The 22,883-nt window shown below is 54.7% G+C and overlaps 2 protein-coding genes across 2 annotated transcripts in view; both read left to right on the forward strand.

The window, feature by feature from the left end:
* Nucleotides 1–374: 374 nt before the first annotated feature.
* UPF1 (UPF1 RNA helicase and ATPase) overlaps nt 375–22,883 on the forward strand; it is a 222,477-nt gene continuing 199,968 nt past the window's right edge. The window contains exon 1 of the mRNA XM_059160565.1: nt 375–380. The gene's annotated coding sequence lies outside the window, so the exon portion shown is untranslated. The remainder of the gene's footprint in view (nt 381–22,883) is intronic.
* TMEM59L (transmembrane protein 59 like) lies at nt 6,545–11,876 on the forward strand. The gene is made up of 8 exons (XM_059160583.1): nt 6,545–6,825; nt 7,828–7,984; nt 8,103–8,212; nt 9,322–9,474; nt 10,035–10,137; nt 10,637–10,754; nt 10,856–10,973; nt 11,225–11,876. Exons 1-8 carry the CDS (start codon nt 6,658–6,660, stop codon nt 11,351–11,353), a joined length of 1,056 nt encoding a protein of 351 aa, XP_059016566.1. The 5' UTR covers nt 6,545–6,657; the 3' UTR covers nt 11,354–11,876.

Consider the following 22,883-nt stretch of genomic DNA (forward strand, 5'->3'; position numbering starts at 1 on the left):
CCGCCCCGCCGCGCACCGCGCGCGCCCTGTCCCGCGGCCCGGAAGCCCCCACTCAGCCCCTGCCAGCCTGAGAACTCTCTTTCCAACCCAGCCAGCTCCAGACTCCCCACCCCCAATCTGAGACCAGGCGCCCCCAATCCCGTTTCCATACCCCTGCCCACTTCCCTGCACCCTGCTTTCAGCCCTGTGCCCCTTAAGTGTCTCCTGCGGCCCCCAGCCTTGGCCCGCTCCTCCCCCCATCCTGTCTCTGCCCCCACCCCAGCTTTTGGCCCCGCCCCCCTGAGTGGTCCCTGAGCCCCGCCTGCTCCCATTTCCAATCCCCCTTCTTTCCCAGGGGCCTGAGAGTCGCACACCCCCAGCCCCACGCCCTGGACGCGCGGGTCCCACCGCTCTCTCGGCCCAGCGCCCCCCGCCTCCCATTTCATCCCGCCTCTCTTCGGTGATCTGCGCGCAGCCTCGGTCCCAGGCTTTGCTGGAGGGAAGACTGAGAAAAAGCTGGAAGGCAACGGAGTCCCGGGCCCTCGCCCGGGCTCAGCTGTCCCATTCACGCAGGACAGGGCTGAGTTTCCTCGGAGGGCTCCCGGGGACCTCAGGAGAGAGCTCCCGCGTGGATAGACGGGGAGAAATGGGTCTCGGTGGGAGCGGGGACCGGGGTTTGCCCAGGTCCCGCCAGTGGGATGGGAAGGATTCCCAGGAGAGCCGTAAGGAAACCCCCCGACTCAGTGACACCCCTCCCCACGGAAACATCAGTTCAGCGGCCCGCGGGTGGGGTGCGCCACGCAGTGAGTAATCGCTCGGGCGGCCGCCGCCCGCCGGCTCCAGGTAACGCCGGCTGCCGGGAGCGACGCATAGTCTATCTTCCTTTTTTTTTTTTCCCCCCCTCCCTGCGCCGGGATCCTTCCCCGTGTTATTATTCTTGGCCACTGCTTGGGTTTCGGGACCCCTCCTGGCCCAAGCGCCTCACCCCCCACCGCCTTCCTCTCGGTCAGCACCCGATACGGCGCCCAAGATAGAAGGGCTCCCGGCCTTCAGGGTACCGGGTGCTTGAGACGAGATTTATTTCCAGGGACGCCTCCAGCCCGGAGGTCTGAGTCTCAGCCCTGCCCCCAGCGGTGTGCCCAGAGAGAGGAAGGGCTCTAATTCCCCCTTACAGAGGGGTTCCCTTAGAGGCCTAGACCCTCTCTCCATATCCCTAACCAGCCAATGGGGTAAAAGTGTCTGAGGATGATGACTCAGGAGCCCCCACCTTGTTTGGTCAAGGCTACCCTCCCCCCTTCTTACTTGGATCCCCAGCTCAGACCCCAGACTGTCAGAATAAAAGAGGATTGGAGGACAGGAGGCTCTGCACACACTGGGGACTCTGCACACCCACAATCTGGATTCTTAATGGGTTTTATGAGAGGGAGACTAAAGCCCTGGAGTGATACACTGCCCTTCACAGATGCAACCAGGCCTCTCAGCCTCAGTTTTCTGCTCTGTACAATGGGCAGCTCCCAGCCAACCTAAGGTCTTCTGTGAGAAGATGCAATGCTGGGGCGCCTGGGTGGGTTAAAGCCTCTGCCTTCAGCTCAGGTCATGATCCCAGGGTCCTGAGATCAAGCCCCACATCGGGTTCTCTGTTCAGCAGGGAGCCTGCTTACCTTCCTCTCTCTCTGCCTGCCTCTCTGCCTACTTGTGATCTCTATCAAATAAATAAATAAATATCTTTTTTAAAAAAAGATGCAGTCCTACAGAAGGTGTCACATTCTAAGCCCTTGGCACAGCTCCCAGCACTGGGGGGCATGTTCTCCTGGAGCAGTGGTGGTCCCCAGGCCTCGGTTTGTCACCTCTGAAAAACGGGGCCATAGCTCCATCTGCCAGGTGATGCAGAGGGTTAAGAGGCAGTGGCAGTTCTTAACTAGAATTGCCTTTCCAGGATACGCACACCCCTCCCCCACAACCACTGCCCTGCGAAGTTTGACTCTCTCCCCAAGGACTTCAGGCTTCTTCTGGAGGGAAATCTTGATGTTTTTCCCCCAATCTCTGCTCCTCCCCCAGTCACCCCCGGGTTTTGGGGAAAAAGCTCCCCCATCCACCCAGGTGCTCAGGCCAGAGACCTGGAGGCGTGCGTGACAACTCTCTCCTTCGCTCATCCCCCACGTCCAATCCATCAGCAAATCCTGTTGGCTCTGATTCCAAAACACATCCCCATTCTGAGATTCTGACCCCTTCTCTCCACCCTGTCCAGGTCCAGGCCCCACCATCTCCCTCCGGGATGGTGCCCGGACTCCTCCTGGGCGTCCCCGGTGACCCTCCTGCCCTTCCTTGTCTGCATGACAGGAAGAGGAAGCTTTTAAAAGAAGCAAAGCAGGTCTTCTCTGCCCGGCCACCCTATCCGCCCCGCCTCTCCTTTCCTCTCCTCCATTCTCCCTTTCCCTTTCCTCTCCCTCACTTCGCTCCAGCCACTGCAGCGCTGTTTCCCCAAACACACCAGGCTTGTTGCTATCACAGGGGCTTTGCAGATTTGCTGTTCTCTCTGCAGGGATGCGCTTCCCCAAAATCTCCTCCCCACCCTGCTTAGGACCTTCTCTTCCATCAGGTCACGGGTCAAGTGTCACCTCAGAGGGCCCCCCCCATCCTTTCCAGGCACCCTTCATCCCCTTCTCCTTTTAAAATTGTCTTCGTAACACAGTTCTTTGAACATTGTCTTTCAACACTGTCATTCTCTTGAGACTTTTTTCTTTAGACTGTGACTGCCCTGAGACCCATTAGGACCTCATGCTGGGCCCAGTGAGGGGCTCAGTGAATAGTTGCAAAAAAATGGAAGGATGGAGAATTCTCGGTTCTTCCAAGTGGCAAGAAAACTCAGTCCCAGTGAATCGTGCTGCCTGGGGTCCCAGTGAGGCCCACGCCCCCTGACTTGCTCTGTGACCCAAGCTGGTAGCCATCCCTCTCTAGTCCTTACCCACAGAACAGTAAGGATCGTTTGCCCAGCTCTGCCCTGGAGCAGGTAGGTACTCTCTCCCCTGGGTAACCTTCACTTCATACCTTTGACTTTAAGGAAAGAGATTTGACCCCCAGGTGCTTGCTTCCCTATCCACGGTTCTCCCAGAGGTTTAACCCCTTCCTTCCCAGTCCTACTGCCTTTTGCGCTGGAAGGGGAGCCAGCATTGACGGAACTTCTGGCAAATATTGACCCAAGTCCTTGAAGGTGGCTGGGAATGTACAGATGGAGAGAGGGCCCCACCTAGGATGGAGAAGGGCTCCTCCTTAGTCCACACACTCTGCATCTAAGGATTAAGTTGAGGGCGAGCCTCTGGCCCTAGCTCCCTGTATAACTGAAGGGCATTGAAGGGACCCTGGGGAGAAGGCAGCACCTTCAGTGGCCCATAGGAACCCAGAGCCCGTGGGAGGGGGTAGAGCACAGCACCGCCTCTCCCATGCTGATACCTCTATGCTCAGGGCTTCTCAGTTTGGGATTAGCTGCCCGTGCTCCAGGCCTGTGTTCCCAGGAAGCGGGGCCAGTCAGGGTCCAGACCTGGACATGGGTTTGGGACAGCAGAACTTAGGTTCAGGACCTGGGTGCAGGAGAAGGTGGGGCTTCGTTATTTCTACCCGGGAGCTTTAGCCTGGGTAACTGGGATGCCTAGGTTCAAAGCTTTGTGCACTGAACTTGAAAAATTCAGACCCCATAGGCAGTGGAGCTAGGGCCTCAGGAATGCCGCCTAGGTCTAGGTCAGGGCCCCTGCGCACCCGCCACGGAGGCCTGAGTTCCCTGCCCCTCGGCTTCCTGGAGAACCTCAGATGTCTGGGTTCTAGGAGGTGCCAGCTGCGGTGTGTGTGAAGGGGGTAGACAGCTGTGCCCCTTTCCCTCCACCACTCCTCCACCCCCCACCCCCGGCCCACTGTCAGCAAGCGCCGGCGCCACCGAGCCGTGCCTCCTCCTCAGCCTGTACCCGGCTTGAGGGTGGGGGTCAGCGGGGTCGTGGTGAGGGCGGCAAGGGACAAAGGGCGCTTGTCCGATGCCCGCCCTGACCTCGGCCGCCGCTTCCCGGACGCCCGGCCAGCCGCTGATTCACGCCCAGGCCGGCCGCAGCGCCCCGCGCCTGCCGCCCCCGGCCGGGCCGCCCCGGGGGGTAGGAAGTGGGGGGGGCGAGGGGCGGCGCCGAGTCAACTTTCCCTCTTAAGCCCCGAAGGAATGTCGGCGGATTTCCTGAAACCCGACCCCGGCCGCCCGCCGGCCCTCCCGCCCCTCACCTGGACCTGCTCCCTCGGGAACGGCAGGAGGGGCGCGGGGGCTCACCTGGGGGGCCAGGGTCAAGTCCTCCTTCCGCTCCCGCCCCCAGCGGCCTCGTAGAGCGGAAAGGGGGGTGGGTGGGCGGCAACCAAGCCCTCTCGCTCCCCTCCGGCAACCTAGGCCAACGCTCCAACCTCTCCAGCCTCAGTTTCCCCTTCCGCAAGAGGATGGGGGGAGTCTTTCCTTCCTGTTGCGCTTTAAGTGACGCCTCTTATGTCGAATGCCCCAACCTCCGCCCGCCTCTCTTTGCTTCTCTCGCTTGTATCCGGGCCCACCCCTTTTTCCACCCTCAGCCTCAGTTTCCTCATCAGTAGATTAGACAACGCTACCGGTACTTCCTTTTAGGTTGTTGCAAGAAAATACCTGGGAAGGGCTTTGTTTGGAATGAACGAAGTATAGTAATTGTGGAAGACGCTTAAGCGCGCAGGGCTCTGAACTGACATGTGTGGGCTTGAATCCTAGCTCTGCTGAGGGGTCCTGGAGCCTAAGTTTCCCACCTGTGAAATGGGAGACAGCATTGGTCCTAACCAATGGCTATTTCCCAAGGCACAGGCCCTGACTCGCGGGAGGTTAGACGCGGGGTTCCCTCGCTTTCGCGAAAACCGCAGGCGGGAGGCCCTTGCCGCAGGGTCGCCGCGGCGCAGCCCAGGAGGGGCGGGGCGGGGGAGGGGCCGCGCCGGGATCCAGATGTTCAGGGTCCGCCAGGCACAGCCGCGCCTGATTAAGCCACGTGGGGGCCCGCCGAGGCCGCGGAGATGAAAGCGCCGCGGCCGGCCAGGGGAGGGGGTGCGCCAGACCCCCCCGCCGGGGTCCCTTCCTCCTCGGCCGGAACCTGCGGCGCCCTCTGACCTGCCGACCCCGAGAGGCTGCCGCCCCGTCTGTGGGGGCGGAGAGTAGAAGCAAGAAGCCACACCGGCGGCAGCGCAACCTCGGCAGGCACCTGCGCGGGGCTTGCCAGCGGGGGGGGGGGGGGGTCTTCTTTGCAGGGGTCCAAGGCTTAGGGAGGCGCCCCCCACCCCCCGCTGCCTTGCCTGGCAGAGAGGAAGCTAGGGAAACCTCTTAAACAGAGATTCATGGGGCTCCAATCCATCATCTTGGGGTGTGGCTATTATGGAAGCCAGAAGTGTCCCTGTCCGAAGTTTTCCCACAAGAATTAGGACTTTAGGGACGCCTGGGTGGCTCAGTTGGTTAAGCAGCTGCCTTCGGCTCAGGTCATGATCCCAGCGTCCTGGGATCGAGTCCCACATCGGGCTCCTTGCTCGGCAGGGAGCCTGCTTCTCCCTCTGCCTCTGCCTGCCATTCTGTCTGCCTGTGCTCGCTCTTTCCCTCTCTCTGACAAATAAATAAAATCTTTAAAAAAAAAAAAAAAGAATTAGGACTTTTTTTTTTTTTTTTAAATTTTATTTATTTATTTGAGAGAGAGACAGTGAGAGAGAGCATGAGCGAGGAGAAGGTCAGAGGGAGAAGCAGACTCCCCATGGAGCTGGGAGCCCGATGCGGGACTCGATCCCGCGACTCCGGGATCATGACCTGAGCCGAAGGCAGTCGTCCAACCAACTGAGCCACCCAGGCGTCCCAAGAATTAGGACTTTAAGCAGCACTCTCACCCTGCTCCTACTTGCACCTCTGTGTCTCCTCCCACTCAGCCCCGGACCGAGAGGCCCTCAGTTGGAGGGTAGACAGCGCTAGATCCCCCAGGCCAGTGGATCAGGGCTGGCCCAGAAGCGGGCAAGGCTGGGGGGACCTTGAAGGGCCTGGGAGGGCTTCCTACAGGAGGCAAACCAATTACAAAGTTGCCACCCCTTTCACTTGGGTGACAAGGGACACGATGCCACAGACCTTCCAGAGGCCCTGGCTGCTCCAGCGCTGTGACCCTCACTCATGTCGCTCCATCTCCAGTGTCTAGCTCCAGCATCATCGCCCTCTTACCTACTCTTCCAACACTCTCTTTCCCGCCTCGGGGCACTCTCTATTCCCTGTGCCTGGATTGCCCTCCCCGCGAAGCCAGCTCAAATTTTGCCACCTCAGGTAGGCCCTCCCTGAATCCCCTGGCCAAGAGACACCCCATCCCATCACCCTATTTTTTTCCTTTTGACCCCATAGCGCTGGCGGAGATCCTCTAGCCCGTGGATACGAGGGAGGTGTCATGGCACCATCGAGATGGGACAGGCGGCGGGGATCACCGTCCACCTGCCCCGCCCCACCCGCACCCCGACCGTGCAGCAGCGCGGCTCCCCCGCCCGTTCTCCGCATCCCCCGCCCGCCCTTCCCAGGCTGCCTCGCTCGGGTGACGTCAGCGACCCGGTCCCCGCCGCCGCCGCTGCATCCTCGGTGCCTGCCAGGAGCCGGCGTCCCCCGAGCCCCTCGCTCCGGGCACGGCCATGGCTTTGGTCTCACTGATGCCGCCGCTGCTGCTGCTGCTGTTGCTGCAGCCTCCACCTGCCATCCCCGCTCCGCCCGCCCGCGACCCCTTCGCCCCGCAGCTCGGGGATACGCAGAGCTGCCAGCTGCGGTGCCGCGACCGATATCCTGGTCCGCAGCTCTCGCAGGTGAAGCGCTTGCGGCGCCAGCCAGAGGAGCGGCGATCTCTCCGGTGGGGGAGGGGCTGGGGATGCGGTTCCCTCCGTTGCGAGCGCGAGATAGGGGTTCCTCCGAGCGGGAAGGAGTCGGAAATGGGGGTTCAACAATGGAGGTGGGTCCATCTGGTGAGGGAGGGACTGGGGTCCTTTCTATCGAGGTCGGGGGTCCCTCCGAAGGAGATGGGGGTTGTTCCTCCCGCGGGGGAAGGACGGGGGGGGGGTCCCTCTGTCCCTCTGATGGGGGAAGGGTTTGGAGATGCGAATCCCTCCGATGAATGCGGAGTTGGGGGGGGGTCCTTCCAAGGAAGGAAAGGAAAGGGGATCGAGCCTTCTTAGGCCACCTCGCCGGCTCTGGCTGTGCACTGCTGCGCAAAGACCCTCGGGGCGCCCATCCCCCACCTCCCTCAGGTCTGATAATCCTTTCCTCCTCCTCCTTCCCCTCCTCCTCTTTCTCTTTTCCTCCTCCTCTTCCTCCTCCTTTCCACAACCTCTTCCCTACCCTCCCCAAGAGCGAGCTACCAGCCCCCATTCACATCCTCACCCACCAGCTGGATCTCCATTTTCCCAGGCCAGAAGAGATGACAAACCTCCTCCTCTTACCTCCTCCCTCCTTCCTCAGGCCTGAGAATTCCCCTCAATCTCTGTCTTCCTCCCGTGAAGCCTTGGCGTGGGGTAGGGTGGGGAGGGAGAAGCATTTCTCTCCAACTCGTCCATTTTACAACCATTGCCCAAATCCAGTGTCCTCCACCGTCCGTTCCCCTCTCCTTTCCTCAGCGCTAAGAAGCCCTACTAATATTAGCCTTCCCTCCCCACCTCAGTCACTCTGGATCTGGGCAGTGGTGGGGGGTGAGGGGGAAGAGAGGAGGAGGGAGAGAACAACAAATCTTCTATCTCCTGCTCTGAGCCTGTGCTTCCAGTGCAAACCTCCCACTACCCCTCCCCCTGGCCTGAACCCCATGTCCCCTCTCCCAGGCAGAGCTGGAGGAGGGGGACCCTTCTGAGTCCCCCAATGAGTATGACAGGGCTGTCCTGATCAGTGCTTGTGAGCGCGGCTGCCGCCTCTTCTCCATCTGCCGATTTGTGGCAAGGAGCTCCAAGCCTAACGCCACCCAGACTGAGTGTGAAGCAGGTGAGGGCCAGGGGCAGTGGGGGGGTGGGTGGGGGGGGTGTGTGTGGTGTAGTGGCCAGGGTGGGGCGAGGTGGCCTGGGAAGGGTCACTCCCTAGTCACCCCTCCTGCCACCCCCAGCGTGTGTGGAGGCCTATGTGAAGGAGACAGAGCAGCAGGCCTGCAGCGAGGGCTGCTGGAGTCAGAACCCGGAGCCGGAGCCTGAACCTGAGCCTGAACCAGAACAGAAGGTGGGCAGCCTCCCACTTGTGGCCCTGGGAACATCCCCCGTCCTTTCTCTCCTCCCTAAATCCGCACTCATGTCTTGAGTCTCCCGGGCTCTGTCATCCATTCTGGGCTTACTAGGGATTCTCGATGGAGTCTTGTCTTGCCTCAAGCCTCAGTAATCATCTCTGTGATATGAGAAGGACCCTCCCCTCCCACCACCGTACAAGGAGTAAATGGCAGAAAACAGCTCGGGCTTATCAGTCATTGGTCCTGGTCCAGGCCCCAAAACAGCCTATCTCAAATTCCTCATGCCACCTAGAGGCACCTGGGACAGTGCAAGTCACTCTCATTTCATGCCCACAAAGGAACTGCCCAAGGTCACATAGTTAGGGCTGGGCAAGACCTAGGATTTAAGGCTGTGAGCATGCCTCACCTCACCCATCTTCAGTGTTATCAGAGCTAACTTTGTTGAGCCCCTACTGTATGCCAGGTGCTGGTCTAAGCACTTTCCTTTTGGTGAACAGGTGGTCACTGTCATGGGGGGGGGGGACCCTCAGAACTGAGTTTCAGGGAGGAGCTACTTACTCCCCTAACCCAGGGAGAGATAACTGCTCACTCATCACGTCCATGAGTGAGTCTAGGAAACACTGTGTTAGGGGAAACTAAGGCACAGGGAACCACTTATCACAGCCAGAGACCCCTGAACTAAGATTGCCCAGAAAGCTCCTCACCTTCACCCATTTTCCTCCACCCACTCCAGGCCTTCATTGTTCGCTAAAGCACGCTGTACTATATCATTCCTTCCTGTTCTGAATTCTCTCCTGATGCTGTCAGAATAAGAGTGAGGATGTGCAATTTTTAATAACAGCAGCTACCATGTATTACACATTGGTGCTGTGCCATCGTTTAACTGAACTCTCATAACAACCCCACGATGGAAGAGAATCATCCCCATTTTAGGGCTCAGAGAGGGCAATCCCCTTCTCCAAGGGCAACAGCAAGCCAAATACCACGTTCATGGCATCAAGCCCCAATGCCCCAAACCACTTAGCAAATTCCGGTCCCAGTGAACTCTCTCAGCTCACTCCCCTACCTTGGTGACATGTCTATGGCTTGGGTCTCCCCTTGGCAGAGAAAGGTCCTGGAAGCTCCAAGTGGAGCTCTTTCGCTCTTGGACTTGTTTTCCACCCTCTGCAATGACCTTGTCAACTCAGCCCAAGGCTTTGTCTCCTCCACCTGGACGTACTACCTGCAGACCGACAACGGGAAGGTGGTGGTGTTCCAGGTGAGGGGTCTGGCCGGGGCGGTGCCAGTGCGGTAGGTGGGTGGTCGGGTTAAGAAGGTGGGATGCATTGGCTTTTGGCTCATGGGATGCAAAGTCCTCGGGTGATCAATGTTTGGACCCAGCTAGATTCAGGGCTTCACTGTCTCACTCCCCTCTTGAGTCCGCCTCCCTTTGTGGTGGTTGTAGTCCCAGGAAAGCTCTTCCCCCCTGATGGTAGATGCCAGAGGGCTAGGGTATAACATCTCTCAAGTTTTAACTCGATGGAGACTTACTCTGATTGGCCCTGGCTGGGTCATGTGACCATCTCTCATCCAATCCCCGTGATTCTATTGACCTAGGTAGCGTTCCTACTTCAGGAGCTAAAGGATTGGGTCTGCATTGGGATGCCTGCAGCAGCAGGGAACCACAGCTCCCACAGAAGGGTTCCCTCGGCATCGTGGAACTATGTGTCAGCTGGGCATGGGACAATGTAACCTAGAGGGGACACAGAGATGTGCTTCCCAGGGCCAAGGTGGTGCCTTTCTAAATGGCTCTTCTGTGCTGTCTTGTTCCCAACCCAGACCCAGCCTGTGGTAGAGAGCCTGGGGCACGAGGGAGCCCGTCTGCAACGAGTAGAGGTGACCTGGCGGGGATCCCACCCTGAGGCCTTGGAGGTGCACGTGGGTAAGGTCCAAGGCAAGACCAATGTTCCTTCCACAGGTAGCTCCACTGCCATAAGGAATCCTAGTGGCAAATGAACCCTGGGATTTCATCTCTCAACTCTTAGGGTTCCTTGGTCCATCTTCCAGGGTTCTATGATCCATCTCCCATGATTCTGTGGTCTGTTTCCCAGGATTCCACAGTCCATCTCCAGGGTTCTGTGATTCTTCTCCTGGGGATTCAAAATCCCTCTCCCAGGCTTCCCAGGTCTACCTCCAAAGGTTCCATGGTCTGTCTCCCAGGGTTTTGTGATTCATCTTCTTAGGTTCTGTGGTCCAACTCCTAGGGCTCCCCGGTGCCATGGTCAATTTCCTAGGATGCCACGGTCCATTTCCCAGGGTTCTGATCTCTTCCAGGACTCCGTGCCACATTGCCTTAGGTCCTGGTCTCCTTTCTCCTCTCCTGGCTGCAATGGTCTCTTGGGGAAGGCCTGGGGGCCACTAAGAGATGACCTGTCTCTCAGACCCCGTAGGCCCCTTGGACAAGGTAAGGAAGGCCAAGATTCGAGTCAAGACCAGCAGTAAGGCCAAGGTGGAATCTGATGAGCTGCAGGACAACGACTTCCTCAGTTGCATGTCCCGGTGGGTGGCAGGGCCCTGGGCGGGGGGATGGGAGTGTAGCTGGAGGGGAAGGTCTCCCAAAGCCCACTGGAACCGCTGAGCCTGCCTTCTGGGCTGGTCAGGCGCTCGGGGCTCCCTCGCTGGATCCTGGCCTGCTGCCTCTTCCTTTCCGTGCTGGTGATGCTGTGGCTGAGCTGCTCCACACTGGTGACCGCACCTGGCCAGCACCTCAAGTTCCAGGTGGGTGGGACCTGGTGAAGGGGTGGGAGAAGGGCCGCTCCTTGGCCCTGAATTGGGCTGCCTGCTCTCCCCAGGCGACAAGATCCCCTGACTCCTTGTGTGACACTGGGCAACTTGCTCTACTTCCTTATCAAGTTGGGGGTGGGTAATGCCAGTCCTTAGCTGGGGTGACCTGAGATCGGGGTGGGAAGGAACCTTGGCAGGGTGGGGGCTCAGTAGCCCTCCTTCCCTCCCTCTTCCTCCCCCTGCAGCCCCTGACCCTGGAGCAGCACAAGGGCTTCATGGTAGAGCCAGACTGGCCCCTCTATCCTCCCCCGTCGCATGCCTTTGGGGACAGCCCCCCACCCTACAAGCTGAAGCTGGACCTGACCAAGCTGTAGGTCTTGATTGGCCCGTGCATCGCCCAGTGCAGGGGCTCCTTGGGCCTCGTTTGTCCTGTGCCCAGGAGTCCAAGTCAGGGTAGGACCATCCTTGGGCTCCTCCACTCCCCCATCCTTCTTCTTTCTCCAGTCCCACTCCTTGCCCCTCTGAGTCCTGGGATCGCCATGCCCCCATAGGGCGGGGGGGGAGGGCGGGATCTGGCCTTGGTCCCTCCTTGCTCTCCCCTTCCCCAGAGCTTTCTACTTTTGCCTTCTATCTTGTAGCTTCTTGAGTATTCAATCCCCAGTTCTGTGCTTCCTCCCTCCCGCCTCCTTTCTCCCTTGGAGGGTGGGGGCTGAGGGCACAGGGGAACCACCCTGTGCTAGGGCACCCTCCTTTCCCCCACCTCACCTCCAGAGATCCAGTCCTAAGAGAAGAGGCCCCTGCGAGAGTTGGTGGTGGGCAGGTCGAAGCTGGGAGGGCGGCTGAGGCTGGGTTTGCAACATGGGGGTCGGGAGGAATAAACCATGTATATAAAAGATATTTTGGACTGAGCCTACTTCTGTTTATCTTTCCATCTGCCCTTGGGAGAAGAGCCTGAGCATGGTTATGGCCCCAGTCCACTTGGCCCTTTCTGAGTTGGGGACCGCCCTGGGAACTCTCCGTGGCTTCAGGAAGGACAGCGCCTCTGCTGCTGCCCAACCTGCACCACAATTCTGACTAGGGAGGTCCCGGGAAAAGTGGCCTTTGTTACCTGCTTGGGCCGGATGGGTCGGTACCCCTTCTTGCCTCCCTTTTGGGGTCCCTCCTCTGAAATGCACAGGTTGAATCTTAGGAGGATGTTTGGTTAATGTTGCCGGCATCTGGCTTCCACCCCCCTTTCTTTCAGACGTGGGGCAGCTTCGGGGCATTGACAGTGAGTCCTAGCCCTTTCCCTATCCAAGGGATCCAGACTTGACCTTGCCCTGTACTTCGCATTTGAGAACAACCTTGCAGGATAGGAGCAGCCTACCCTGATGAGGCCATGGCCTTGGCTTTCTATCCTTCCTGTCCATTCTGCAGACTCCCGGAGATCTTCCCAGAAAAATCCTCTTTTAGCTTCAGTCAGCTGGAGTGGTGTCTATTGTTAGCAATCAGAGATTCCTGGGAAGAATTTCGGATGAGGGGTGGGGTGGTCAGTGGGGTGAAGGTTTTCACAGGCCAGTGGAGGTCTATGGGTGACAGGTGGGTGGGGGTGGGGTGCTAGAGGGAATCAGGTAGGACTGATTGTCAGCCATCCATCCACCCTTTACCTTGCCTTGTGTCCCAGGAGATCCACTTGGGCTCTGCACCTTCTGCTAGAGTCAGCTGGGGAGGGGTTGGGGGTGGGTGAGGATCAGCACAGGCAGGAGGTAGGGGGAGGGAAGATTGGGAATTCAAGGTGTTTCTCTCCTAGTGTCCCTCCCTACACCCTCCAACCTTCAGCCTGTGCCTGGTCACAGCTCCCCACCACTGCTCACCTGGGGTGGTGCGCCCTTCCTGTCTGTTACCCAACCCTGCCCACACCTTCACTAAAACTTCCGAGGCATCCTTTCTGAGTAGCTCCTACTTCCTGCCAGGACCCTGTGTGATACCATGAACATCACCATCCAACATTCAAAGACAATTTTGCACCCCCCCCCCCCAGGTATTGTTCTGGGTCCTGGTGGGGTTTGAAGGCACCCCCTTGGAATGTCACCAAGAAATGATACCTGGGTGGAGGTAAGAAGCAGCTGAAGACCAGTGTCGCCCAGTAGAACTTCCTGGAATGATGGAACTATTATGTCTGCAACACCTCCAGCCACGTGGCTTTATGGGTCCCTTGCTATGCGGCCAATGTGGCTGAAGTCCCTCATTTCTCATTTTATTTGGTTAGGGTTAGTGTACATGTAAGGTTTATCCTTTTTTTTTTTTTTTTTTTTTTTTGGTGGTGGTGGTAAAACAAATATATCACATATTTTAATCAGTTTTTTTAAGGTTTATTTATTTTAGGGGAGGGGTGAGGAGAGAATCTCAAGCAGGCTTCCCACTGAGCGAGGAACTCAATGTGGGGCTTGATCTTATCGCCCTGAGATCATGACCTGAGCTGAAATTAAGAGCTGGACACTTAACTTACTGAGTCACTTAGGTGCCCCCAAATTTTTAATTTTTTAATTGTAATTTTAATTTTTTTTAAAGATTTTTATTTATTTGACAGAGAGAGAGAAATCACAAGTAGGCAGAGAGGCAGGCAGAGAGAGAGAGGAGGAAGCAGGCTCCCCACGGAGCAGAGAGCCCGACGTGGGGCTCGATCCCAGGACCCTGGGATCATGACCCGAGCCGAAGGCAGAGGCCTTAACCCACTGAGCCACCCAGGCGCCCCGTAATTTTAATTTTTTAAAAATTATTTTTTTGAGAGAGACAGAGGTCGTGAGAGAAAGCATGAGCAGGAAGGAGGGGGAGAAGCAGACTCCCAGCTGAGCAGGGATCCCAATGCAGGGCTCGATCCCATGGGATCATGACCTGAGCCAAGCTTAATTGACTGAGCCACCCAGGTTTTCCTATTTTTTAATTTTTAATTTTTATTTATTTATTTTTAAGTAGGCTTCACACCCGGTGTGTAGTGCAATGCAGGGCTTGAACTCACGACCCTGACATCAAGACCTGAACTGAGATCAGTGGTCAGACGTTTAACTGACTGAGTCACTCAGGAGTCCAAACCTCTACATGTACCAGTGAGGCAGGCCCTGAATCTGGCCACACGAACATTTCCAACCACATCTATGGAGGCTTTCCCCATCATCGCTCACTGTGCTCCAGCCACAGTGCTTCTCTTTGGCTTCCTGGAGCCCACCCTGTTCTTTCCTGCCCCAGGAGCTCTGCATTTACACATCCCTATGTGAAGAACTCCCTCACGGACCTGCTCTGCCCGAGTTCTCATCTTAAAGGGCTCCTCCTCAGCAAAAGACATCTTGGCCTCTCAGAGTGGGCCAGCTTCCCCTGTTATCCCCATGTTCAACTCCTGCCCCTACCTTTACAACATACATAATTAATTAATTACTTGTTTCAAGGTTGGCCTGCTCTTTTTTTTTTTTTTAAGATTTTATTTATTTATTTGACAGAGAGAGATCACAAGTATACAGAGAGGCAGGCAGAGAGAGAGAGGGGGAAGCAGACTCCCTGCTGAGCAGAGAGCCCGATGCAGGTCTCAATCCCAGAACACTGAGATCATGACCTGAGTTGAAGACAGAGACTTAACCCACTGAGCCACTCAGTGCCCCCCAAAGCTTCTTCGTTTAAAGGCTTTCAGTAGGGATACCTTGGTGACTCAGTTGGTTAAGCATCTGCTTTCGGTTGGGATCAAATCGTCTGTCTGGTTCCACACTCAGTGGGGAGTCTGCTGCTTTCTATCCCTCTGCCTCTCTCTTCCCCCCACTCATGCTCTCTCTCTCTCTCTCTCTCAAGTAAATAAATAAATAAAACCTTGAAAAACAGAAAAATAAACATTTTCAATACTCTCCAACCTGGCAGCCACCTTTCCTGTTATATCCCTCCTACCTTTTGGTCTGAGGACAAAATGGGTCCTATCCTCACTGTTTCCTGCGGTAACATCAACACCAACCCGCTGTCCAGCCTCAGGGCCTTTGCTGTAGCTGCTCCTTCTGCTTGGAAAACTGTCATAGATTTGACAGGAATCTACCTGGCACTTGTTGCTCCCTTCTTTCTTCTTCTTCTTCTTTTTTTCTTTTATTTATTTGACAGAGAAACAGCAAGAGAGGGAACACAAGCAGGGGCAGTGGAGAAGGAGAAGTAGGGGGAGAGGAGGGAGGGGAGCAGACCCCCCCCTGCTGAGCAAGGAGCTCAATGCAGGGCTCCATCTCAGGACCCTGGGATTCTGACCTGAACTGAAGGCAGATGCTTAACCAACTGAGCCACCCAGGCGCCCCTCTTTTCTTCCTTCTTAGCCGAGCTCTGGTTTGGCGTGACCAAGCTTGCGTGGCTTAGAAGAGGCTGAGCAGCCTGACCCGAGCCTTCTCAGGCATTGGTGGGATTTACTGGGACAGAGGCCCGCGCTGTTAGCTGGGGTTGCTGAGCTGGGAGGATTGGTTACCACTGCAACAGAGTCCACCAGAGGGATGGAGAGAGACCACATCTTCATGCCGTTGCTGTAAGTCCTGGATCGAACATGCTCGAAGTCCACCCTGCCCCCTTTCTTGCCTTAAGCCAGTTCACGTCGAGCTTCTTGGAACTAAAAACTTGTGACTGGTCCCAGTCCTTTCATCTCCCTCTTCTCTCTCGGGATGGAGCCCCCAAGGGTAGAGTAATTAGTTTGTTGGTTTTTTTTTTTTTTTTGTTATTTGTTTGTTTGTATGTTTTGCTGCTGTGTGTCTAGTATATGAATTCTGGAAGCTCTGGTGACCAGCCCCAGGCTGGGGCCAGAGCGGGTGGCTCATGGATGTGGAATGAATAATGCCAGGTGGTGTAGGGTAGAAACTAAGAGCACTGTGGGTGCGTGGTGTGGGGTGAGGAGTCCATTGCAAATATGTGGTGAGTGATGGTTGCCCAAAGAGTTGGCAGCTGACTTGTTTGGGCTTTGAGGGATGGATAGAATCTGAGAAGGCAGGGTGTCCAGATATGGGGCTGTGTTAGACGCGTCCCAGGGGTGTGTGTGTGTGTGAATGTGTGTGTGCAGAGAAAAGCAATGTTCACTCATATCATCTACCCTTCTGAGGGCTTTGCTTACTGCCCACAAGGCCCGCATGGCCTGGCCCCTGCCACCTCCTGTCTGCTTCTTCCTCTTTTCCTCTCTTCTTGATATAGCATGAACCTCAGGGCCTTTGCACTGGTATGCCCTCCACCTAGAATTCCTTTTCCCTGGATAATCTGGCCCTGGCCCTGGATTCATTCTTTTTTTTTTTTTTAATTTGATTTTTCTTTTTCTCTGAGGCCTCCTGTATCAGCTCGTCATTGGCTGGGTCTTTCTCCTCCATTGACTTATTTATGGCTCTAGGATCATCTTCTTCGTTACCTCAAACTGGATGCACTGAAGGGCATGATTGGATCTGGTGTGACCTCAGCACCTAGACTTTTGAGGAATCCCCCAGCAGGACCACCTGGGAGCTCTGGGGAGACACTCCAAGTGCCAAGCCAATGCCTTCAGTCTCCTCTGCTGAGTAGCTCCTGGCCCCTTCTGGAGTCTCAGGAATGAGAGGGCCCTTTGCCTCTGTCCGGGGCTCTTCCAAGGGGGAAGCACCAGCCAAAGGGACCTTGTGAAAGAGCTCCCTCCAGAGCCCTCTGAGTCTCAGTCCCCCTGCTCCATGAATCATCTGGGAAATTGCCCCCTCCACCCCTTCCTGTGCCTTCCTCCCGCACTGATACAGGCCTCATGGAAGGTGGGTGGGTGGCTGGCGTCATGGCATAAGGCAGGAGCGCCCATGTGTCCCTGAAGTGTAGTGTTGCTATGGCAACTGGCAGTCCTGGTTCCCTGGTGACAGGCCCCAGTTCTGGGCCCAGAGGTGGTAATCTGTCCAGGAAGGGAGGGAGGGAGCAAGGTGTGCCTGGCGACACTCATAAACAGATGGAGGAAAGGATAGGGACTAGGGGTGCCCAGGGGGCTCAGTCATGTAAGCGTCTGCCTCCCGTTCAGGTCATGATCTGAGGGTCCTGGGATTGAGCCTCGCATGGGGCTCCCTGCTCAGCGAGGAGCCTGCTTCCTCCGCTCCCTGTTGCTCCCCCTGCTTGTGCTCCCTCTCGTTCCCTCTGTCAAATAAATAAGTAAAAATATTTTTTTTTAAGATTATTTATTTATTTATTTGAGGCAGAGAGAGAGAGAGAGAGAAATCACAAGTATACAGAGAGGCAGGCAGAGAGAGAGGGAAAGCAGTCTCCCGGCCCAGCAGAGAGCCCGATGTGGGGCTTGATCCCAGGACCCTGGGATCATGACCTGAGCCGAAGGCAGAGGCTTTACCCCACTGAGCCACCCAGGCACCTCAATAAATAAAAATCTTTAAAAAAAAAAAGAAAAAGGGGCACCTGGGTGGCTCAGTGGGTTAAAGCCTCTGCCTTCGGCTCAGGTCATGATCCCAGAGTCCTGTGAAAGATCCATTTCTTTCTGAGTGGTACAGTACTTTTGGCGTAAAAATCTGTAGCCTACGACGCCTGGGTGGCTCAGTGGGTTAAGCCGCTGCCTTCGGCTCAGGTCATGATCTCAGGGTCCTGGGATCGAGTCCCGCATCGGGCTCTCTGCTCCACAGGGAGCCTGCTTCCCCCTCTCTCTCTGCCTGCCTCTCTGCCTACTTGTGATCTCTGTCTGTCAAGTAAATAAATAAAATCTTAAAAAAAAAAAAGAAAGAAAGAAAAAGAAAAGATGGGGACTCATGTCTTTCCCTTGGGGCAGAGTGGAGGGACAGTTCAGGCTGGATCCCAGCTGGGGGTTGCCCCAGTTCCTTCTCAGGGCCAGGAATGAGCCCAACAGGGAAGCTGAAGCTTAGGGGGGGGAGGGTCCTTTGTCATGTAACACTGCCCACCACCCCCTTCCCACCCATTGCTGCCAGGCTCCCTGTGGATCCTGGCACCCTCCCTTCTCAGGATCCCCTCACAGGTTGTTCTCTCTGCCTGTACGTTTCTGCTCTCTTCCTGGCCAGCTCTTCAGCCCAAATATCCCCCTCTGACCTCCAGGCTCAGCCTGGCACTCTAAGTCACTACGCCCCAAATCAAACCTCTATCATGTTGACAATTAAGTTATTGCTTCTTTGCTTGTGTGATGATTGGTTTAATAAATGTTCCCCCTGCCAGATGCGACACACTAGCAGTCTCAGTCACAGCTGTGTCCCACACACCAAGGAGGCTGCTTTCAATACGTCATTGTCGACACTCTCCCTTCTCACTCCAAGCCTTGCCTACAACACCCCAGACAATGTGGTCTCATCTCTGTCTCCCAGGCTCTTTCTGGCATCAGGCTCAGACCCTACACATTACTTCTACCTGGAATGTTCTGAAACATTCTGGGCCCTTCTACAATGTTCTGGAATTTCTCAGAACATCTTAGACCAGTCTGTTCCTTTATTAAAGCTGGGACATCACCTTCTCAAAGAGGGTCTCCCCAACCTCCTAGTTAAAGCAGTCCCTTGTCTACCTGGTCACTCTCAGCCATTGCCTTTATGACAGTTACCACCTTTTAGAAAGGCCCTCATCACTGGCCCATTTAGCGTCTCAGGTCTGTCTTTCTCTGCTGTAATATACACAGCAGAGTCTTCTGTTATGACCCCCATGCTATTGAGTGGAGGAGTCAGGAATGAGACTAGGAGTTGGGACAACTCTGATGCTCTCCTGCTGGAGCCTTGGGAGAGTTACTTACCTCTCTGAACCGCAGGGTCTTTCCTTTTAATTAAGGTTTCATCTGCAAATGGCGAGGTGTGCCCATTTCACATTTCCACCAATGTTCACACTTCTGTGACCCAAATACAGAGCATCCCCCAGTCCCGGGGGACTCCCTCATGTCCTCTTCCAGTTGGTCACCTCCCAGAGGTAGCCCTGGGTCTGACCTCTATCACCTTGGCTCCATTTGACCAGTTTCATTTTTTGTTTGCTTTTTAATAAGTCAGCTTTAATGAGACGTAATTTACATCCAACGACACAACCATTTTAAAATGCCCAGTTCAACAAGTTTTGACAAATGTAAACCTCCCTGTTCCTCCATCGCCAAGATATAGAATGTTTCTATCACCCTAAGTGCTTGTGCCTCTTTGTGGTAATAGCCTTTCATCCCCAATGATCTGTCCCCCATCACAGGTTAACATGGCCTGTGTGTCATGTTACTTTAAATAAACAGAGTCAAATGTCCTCTTTGTGCCTGCTTCTTTAACTCAGCATTGGTGAGATCCACCTGTGCGATGTACACGGTGGTGCTTAGTTCTTCTTCCTTGCTGTATAGTATTCAATTGTGTGATTGTGTCACGGCTTGCTTACCCACTGACCTGTTGACAGACCTCTGCGATATTTCCATTTGGGGCTCCTATGACCACTTGAGTTCATGTCTTTGGTAAAACCATACCTTCCTTTCTGTTGGATAAATACCTGTAGTGGGTTAAGTGGTATCCCCACTTAACTCACATCCACCTGGAACATTAGAACGTGACCTTATTTGGGAATAGAACCCTTGCAGATGTAATTTAGCTAAGGATCCAGAGGAGATAGTAGTAACTGCTTCCTTCCCTTTGTAGTTATGGTGAGAATACACAGTTTGGGGCATTGAAAATACTCTGTAAATGTAACTGATTTAAAAGAAAAAAAGTGACAGCCAAGATGCAACCTGTCTCCATCTATCTTTATGATTTTATTTATTTATTTGACAGATAAAGATCACAAGTAGGCAGAGAGAGAGAGAGAGAGGAGGAAGCAAGCTCCCTGCGGGGCAGAGAGCCCGATGTGGGGCTCGATCCCAGGGCCCTGGGATTGTGACTGGAGCCGAAGGCAGAGGCTTTAACCCACTGAGCCACCCAGGCGCTCCTCCATCTATCTTTAAAGTCGAGTTTTTCTGCTTGTCCCCAGCTGGAGTCACACACAGATGGGGACCATCACCTCCTGTAGGAAGAGCCAGTAGAGGCTGGGTTCTGGGGTGATGGTGGGGATACTGGGAGGCCTGAGAAAGGCCACAGGGCTGAAGGTAACTAAGGTGAAGCCAAACATAATCAACACAGGAGAACCCCATTCATTTATTCATTTATTCATTCATACATTCATTCATTCACCGACAGATTTGCTACCAGTTGATGTAGGATGTAGGAGTCTAGGATCCTGGCGAGGTCCCAACCTAGACACAGGCTAGGCAGCCAGGCTGGGCAGAAGGAAAATAACCCTCCTCTGCTGGGCAGCCAGGAAGGCTCCCTGGAGGAGGAGACCTGTGGTGGGTGTGAAAAATGTGGGAAGATGTCCAGAGACCTCTGTGTCCCTCACCTCCCTGGAAGCCAGCAGTCTGGAAACAAAGTTTTGGCAGGCATGCTGCCTCTGTAGACTCTCGGGGAGAATGTTTCTTTGCCTCTTGGAGCTCTGGTGGACCCAGGTGTTTTCTGGCTTGTGACAGCATCACCTCAGTCTCTGCCTCTCTCTTCACATGGCTTTCTCTCTGTTTGAATTTCCCTCTTTTTTTTTTTTTTTAAGATTTTATTTTTAAGGGGTGCCTGGGTGGCTTAGTCATTAAGCATCTGCCTTCGACTCAGGTCATGATCCCAGGGTCCTGGGATTGAGCCCCACATTGGGCTCCCTGCTCAATGGGGAGCCTGCTTCTTCCTCTCCCACTCCCCCTGCTTGTGTTCCCTCTTTTGCTCTCTCTCTGTGTCAGATAAATGAATAAAATCTTAAAAAAAAAGATTTTTTTTAAATTTTAATTTTTAAAAAATATTTTATTTATTTATTTGACAGACAGAGATCACAAGCAGGCAGAGAGAGGCGGATGCAGGCTCCCTGCCGGGCTCTATCCCAGGACCCTGGGATCATGACCTGAGCTGAAGGCAGAGGTCTTAACCCACTGAGCCACCCAGGCACCCCAAAGATTTTATTTTTAAGTAATCTCTGCACCCAACATGGGCCTCAAACTCCCAACCCTGAGATCCAGAGTCACAGGCTCCCACTCTAGCGACTGAGCCACCCAAATACCACCCTCTCCCCCCCACCGCCCTGTCTTTCCTTCTTTTTATGAGGATACGAAGTTATGGGGTTTAGGGCCCACCCTACTCCAGGAAGATCTCATCCTGAGATCCTCACATTAATTGTATCTGCCAAGACTCTTATTTCAAAAAAAGTCTTTTTGAGCCTCCAGGTAGATATGTCTTTTGGGGGGACACCATTCACCCAGTATACTGAGAGTGTTTGTTCAATGTCTTTTCAGCGAGACTGTTTCCTCGAGGGCGGGGCTTCCTTCGTTTTGTCTGGTATGTGTGTCCCACGTCCACCACGGGGTCTGGTGAACAGGAGGCCAACAGCAAACTCTTGCTGAATGCCTGATTAAAAGAAAGGAGAAAACGGAGCCCCAGCATGGGGCCCTGGAGAGGCCTTGAGCCTCAGACTCAGAGAGTAAGGGTCCCATTTCTTGCTCCCGAGCCTTGGCAGCCTTCTTCCACTCTCTGAGTCTTGCTTTCCTTGTTTTGCAAGGTCATCGTGAGGACCAGAGGAAAAGTCTGGGGGTCACCAGGCCCCAATAGGCCCCTAGGAGATGTAGCTGTGGTTGTGGTAGGAAGGGACACAGGCAGGTAACCTTCTAGACTGCAGGTAAGTTAGAGAAGGTGGACCTAGCTCAGACCTGCCTTGAAGGAGGCACTGGAGGTGCTGCCAGCTGAAGTGACAGAGAGCCCAAGATCAAAGGCAACTGTGTTTATTCTTCACTGAGCCCACGCATAATCCTGGAAGGAAGTGGTTTATATGCCCCTCCTTTTTTTCCCACCATTGAAGCGAGAGTCACATCATGTAAAATTCACCATTTTAAAGTGAATTCTGTGATGGCATTTAGTGCATTCACAATGTTGTGCGATTACCATGGCCAGGAAGAAAAGAGAGTCCTCGGGCGCCTGGGTGGCTCAGTGGGTTAAGCCGCTGCCTTCGGCTCAGGTCATGATCTCAGGGTCCTGGGATCGAGTCCCGCATCGGGCTCTCTGCTCGGCAGGGAGCCTGCTTCCTTCTCTCTCTCTCTGCCTGCCTCTCAGTGTACTTGTAATTTCTCTCTGTCAAATAAATAAATAAAATCTTTAAAAAAAAAAAAAAAAAGAAAAGAGAGTCCTCGCCCCTTGGGGACCTGACATTCCTGGGGGAGGATGGATGGTAAATAAGAAAAGGAAATACAGGGGCACCTGGGTGGCTCAGTCATTAAGTCTCTCCTTTCAGCTCAGGTCATGATCCCAGGGTCCTGGGATCGAACCCTGCATCGGGCTCCCTGCTTGGTGGGAAGGAAGCCTGCTTCTCCCTCTCCCTCTCTTGCGTTCCCTCTCTTGCTGTGTCTCTCTGTCAAATAAATAAAATCTTTAAAAAAAAAAAAAAAAGAAGGAAATACACGACAATTCCTCAGAAAGTTCCTCCAAGAGCTACCCTGTGATGTAGCAATTCCATTCCTACAGAGGCACCCAGGAGAAGTGAAAGCAGGACTGAGCTAGTCACAGCAGCGCTAGTCACAGTTCACAGCAGCGCTAGTCAGTCACCAAAAAGTGAACATCCCAAATGCTCATCAGTGGACAAATGAAGAAATGACATGTGGTCCATCCGCACTACAGGATATTACTCAGTCATAAAATGGAAGGAAGCCCTGATAACATGCTACGACGTGGAGGAACTTTGAAAACACTACGTTGAGAAGGTCACGTGCAGTAGAATCCCGCATGTATAAAATGTCCAGAATAGGCAAATCCATAGAGACATGGGGTGCCTGGGTGGCTCAGTGGGTTAAGCTTCTGCCTTCAGCTCCCGTCATGATCTCATGGTCCTAGGATAGAGCCCCATATCTGGCTCTCTGCTCGGCAGGGAGCCTGCTTCCCCCTCTCTGCCTACTTGTGATCTCAATCTCTCTGT

The sequence above is a fragment of the Mustela lutreola genome, chromosome 2 (genome assembly GCF_030435805.1).
Source record: "Mustela lutreola isolate mMusLut2 chromosome 2, mMusLut2.pri, whole genome shotgun sequence".
NCBI classification, from domain to species: domain Eukaryota; kingdom Metazoa; phylum Chordata; class Mammalia; order Carnivora; family Mustelidae; genus Mustela; species Mustela lutreola.

What these genes read in the sequence shown, in the direction of transcription:
- TMEM59L (XM_059160583.1), top strand. Translation starts at nt 6,658, where the DNA reads ATGGCTTTGGTCTCACTGATGCCGCCGCTGCTGCTGCTGCTGTTGCTG. An exon ending in AGCCTGAACCAGAACAGAAG is followed by an intron (nt 8,213 to 9,321) that starts GTGGGCAGCCTC and finishes TCCCCTTGGCAG; the next exon opens with AGAAAGGTCCTGGAAGCTCC. An exon ending in GGAAGGTGGTGGTGTTCCAG is followed by an intron (nt 9,475 to 10,034) that starts GTGAGGGGTCTG and finishes TTCCCAACCCAG; the next exon opens with ACCCAGCCTGTGGTAGAGAG.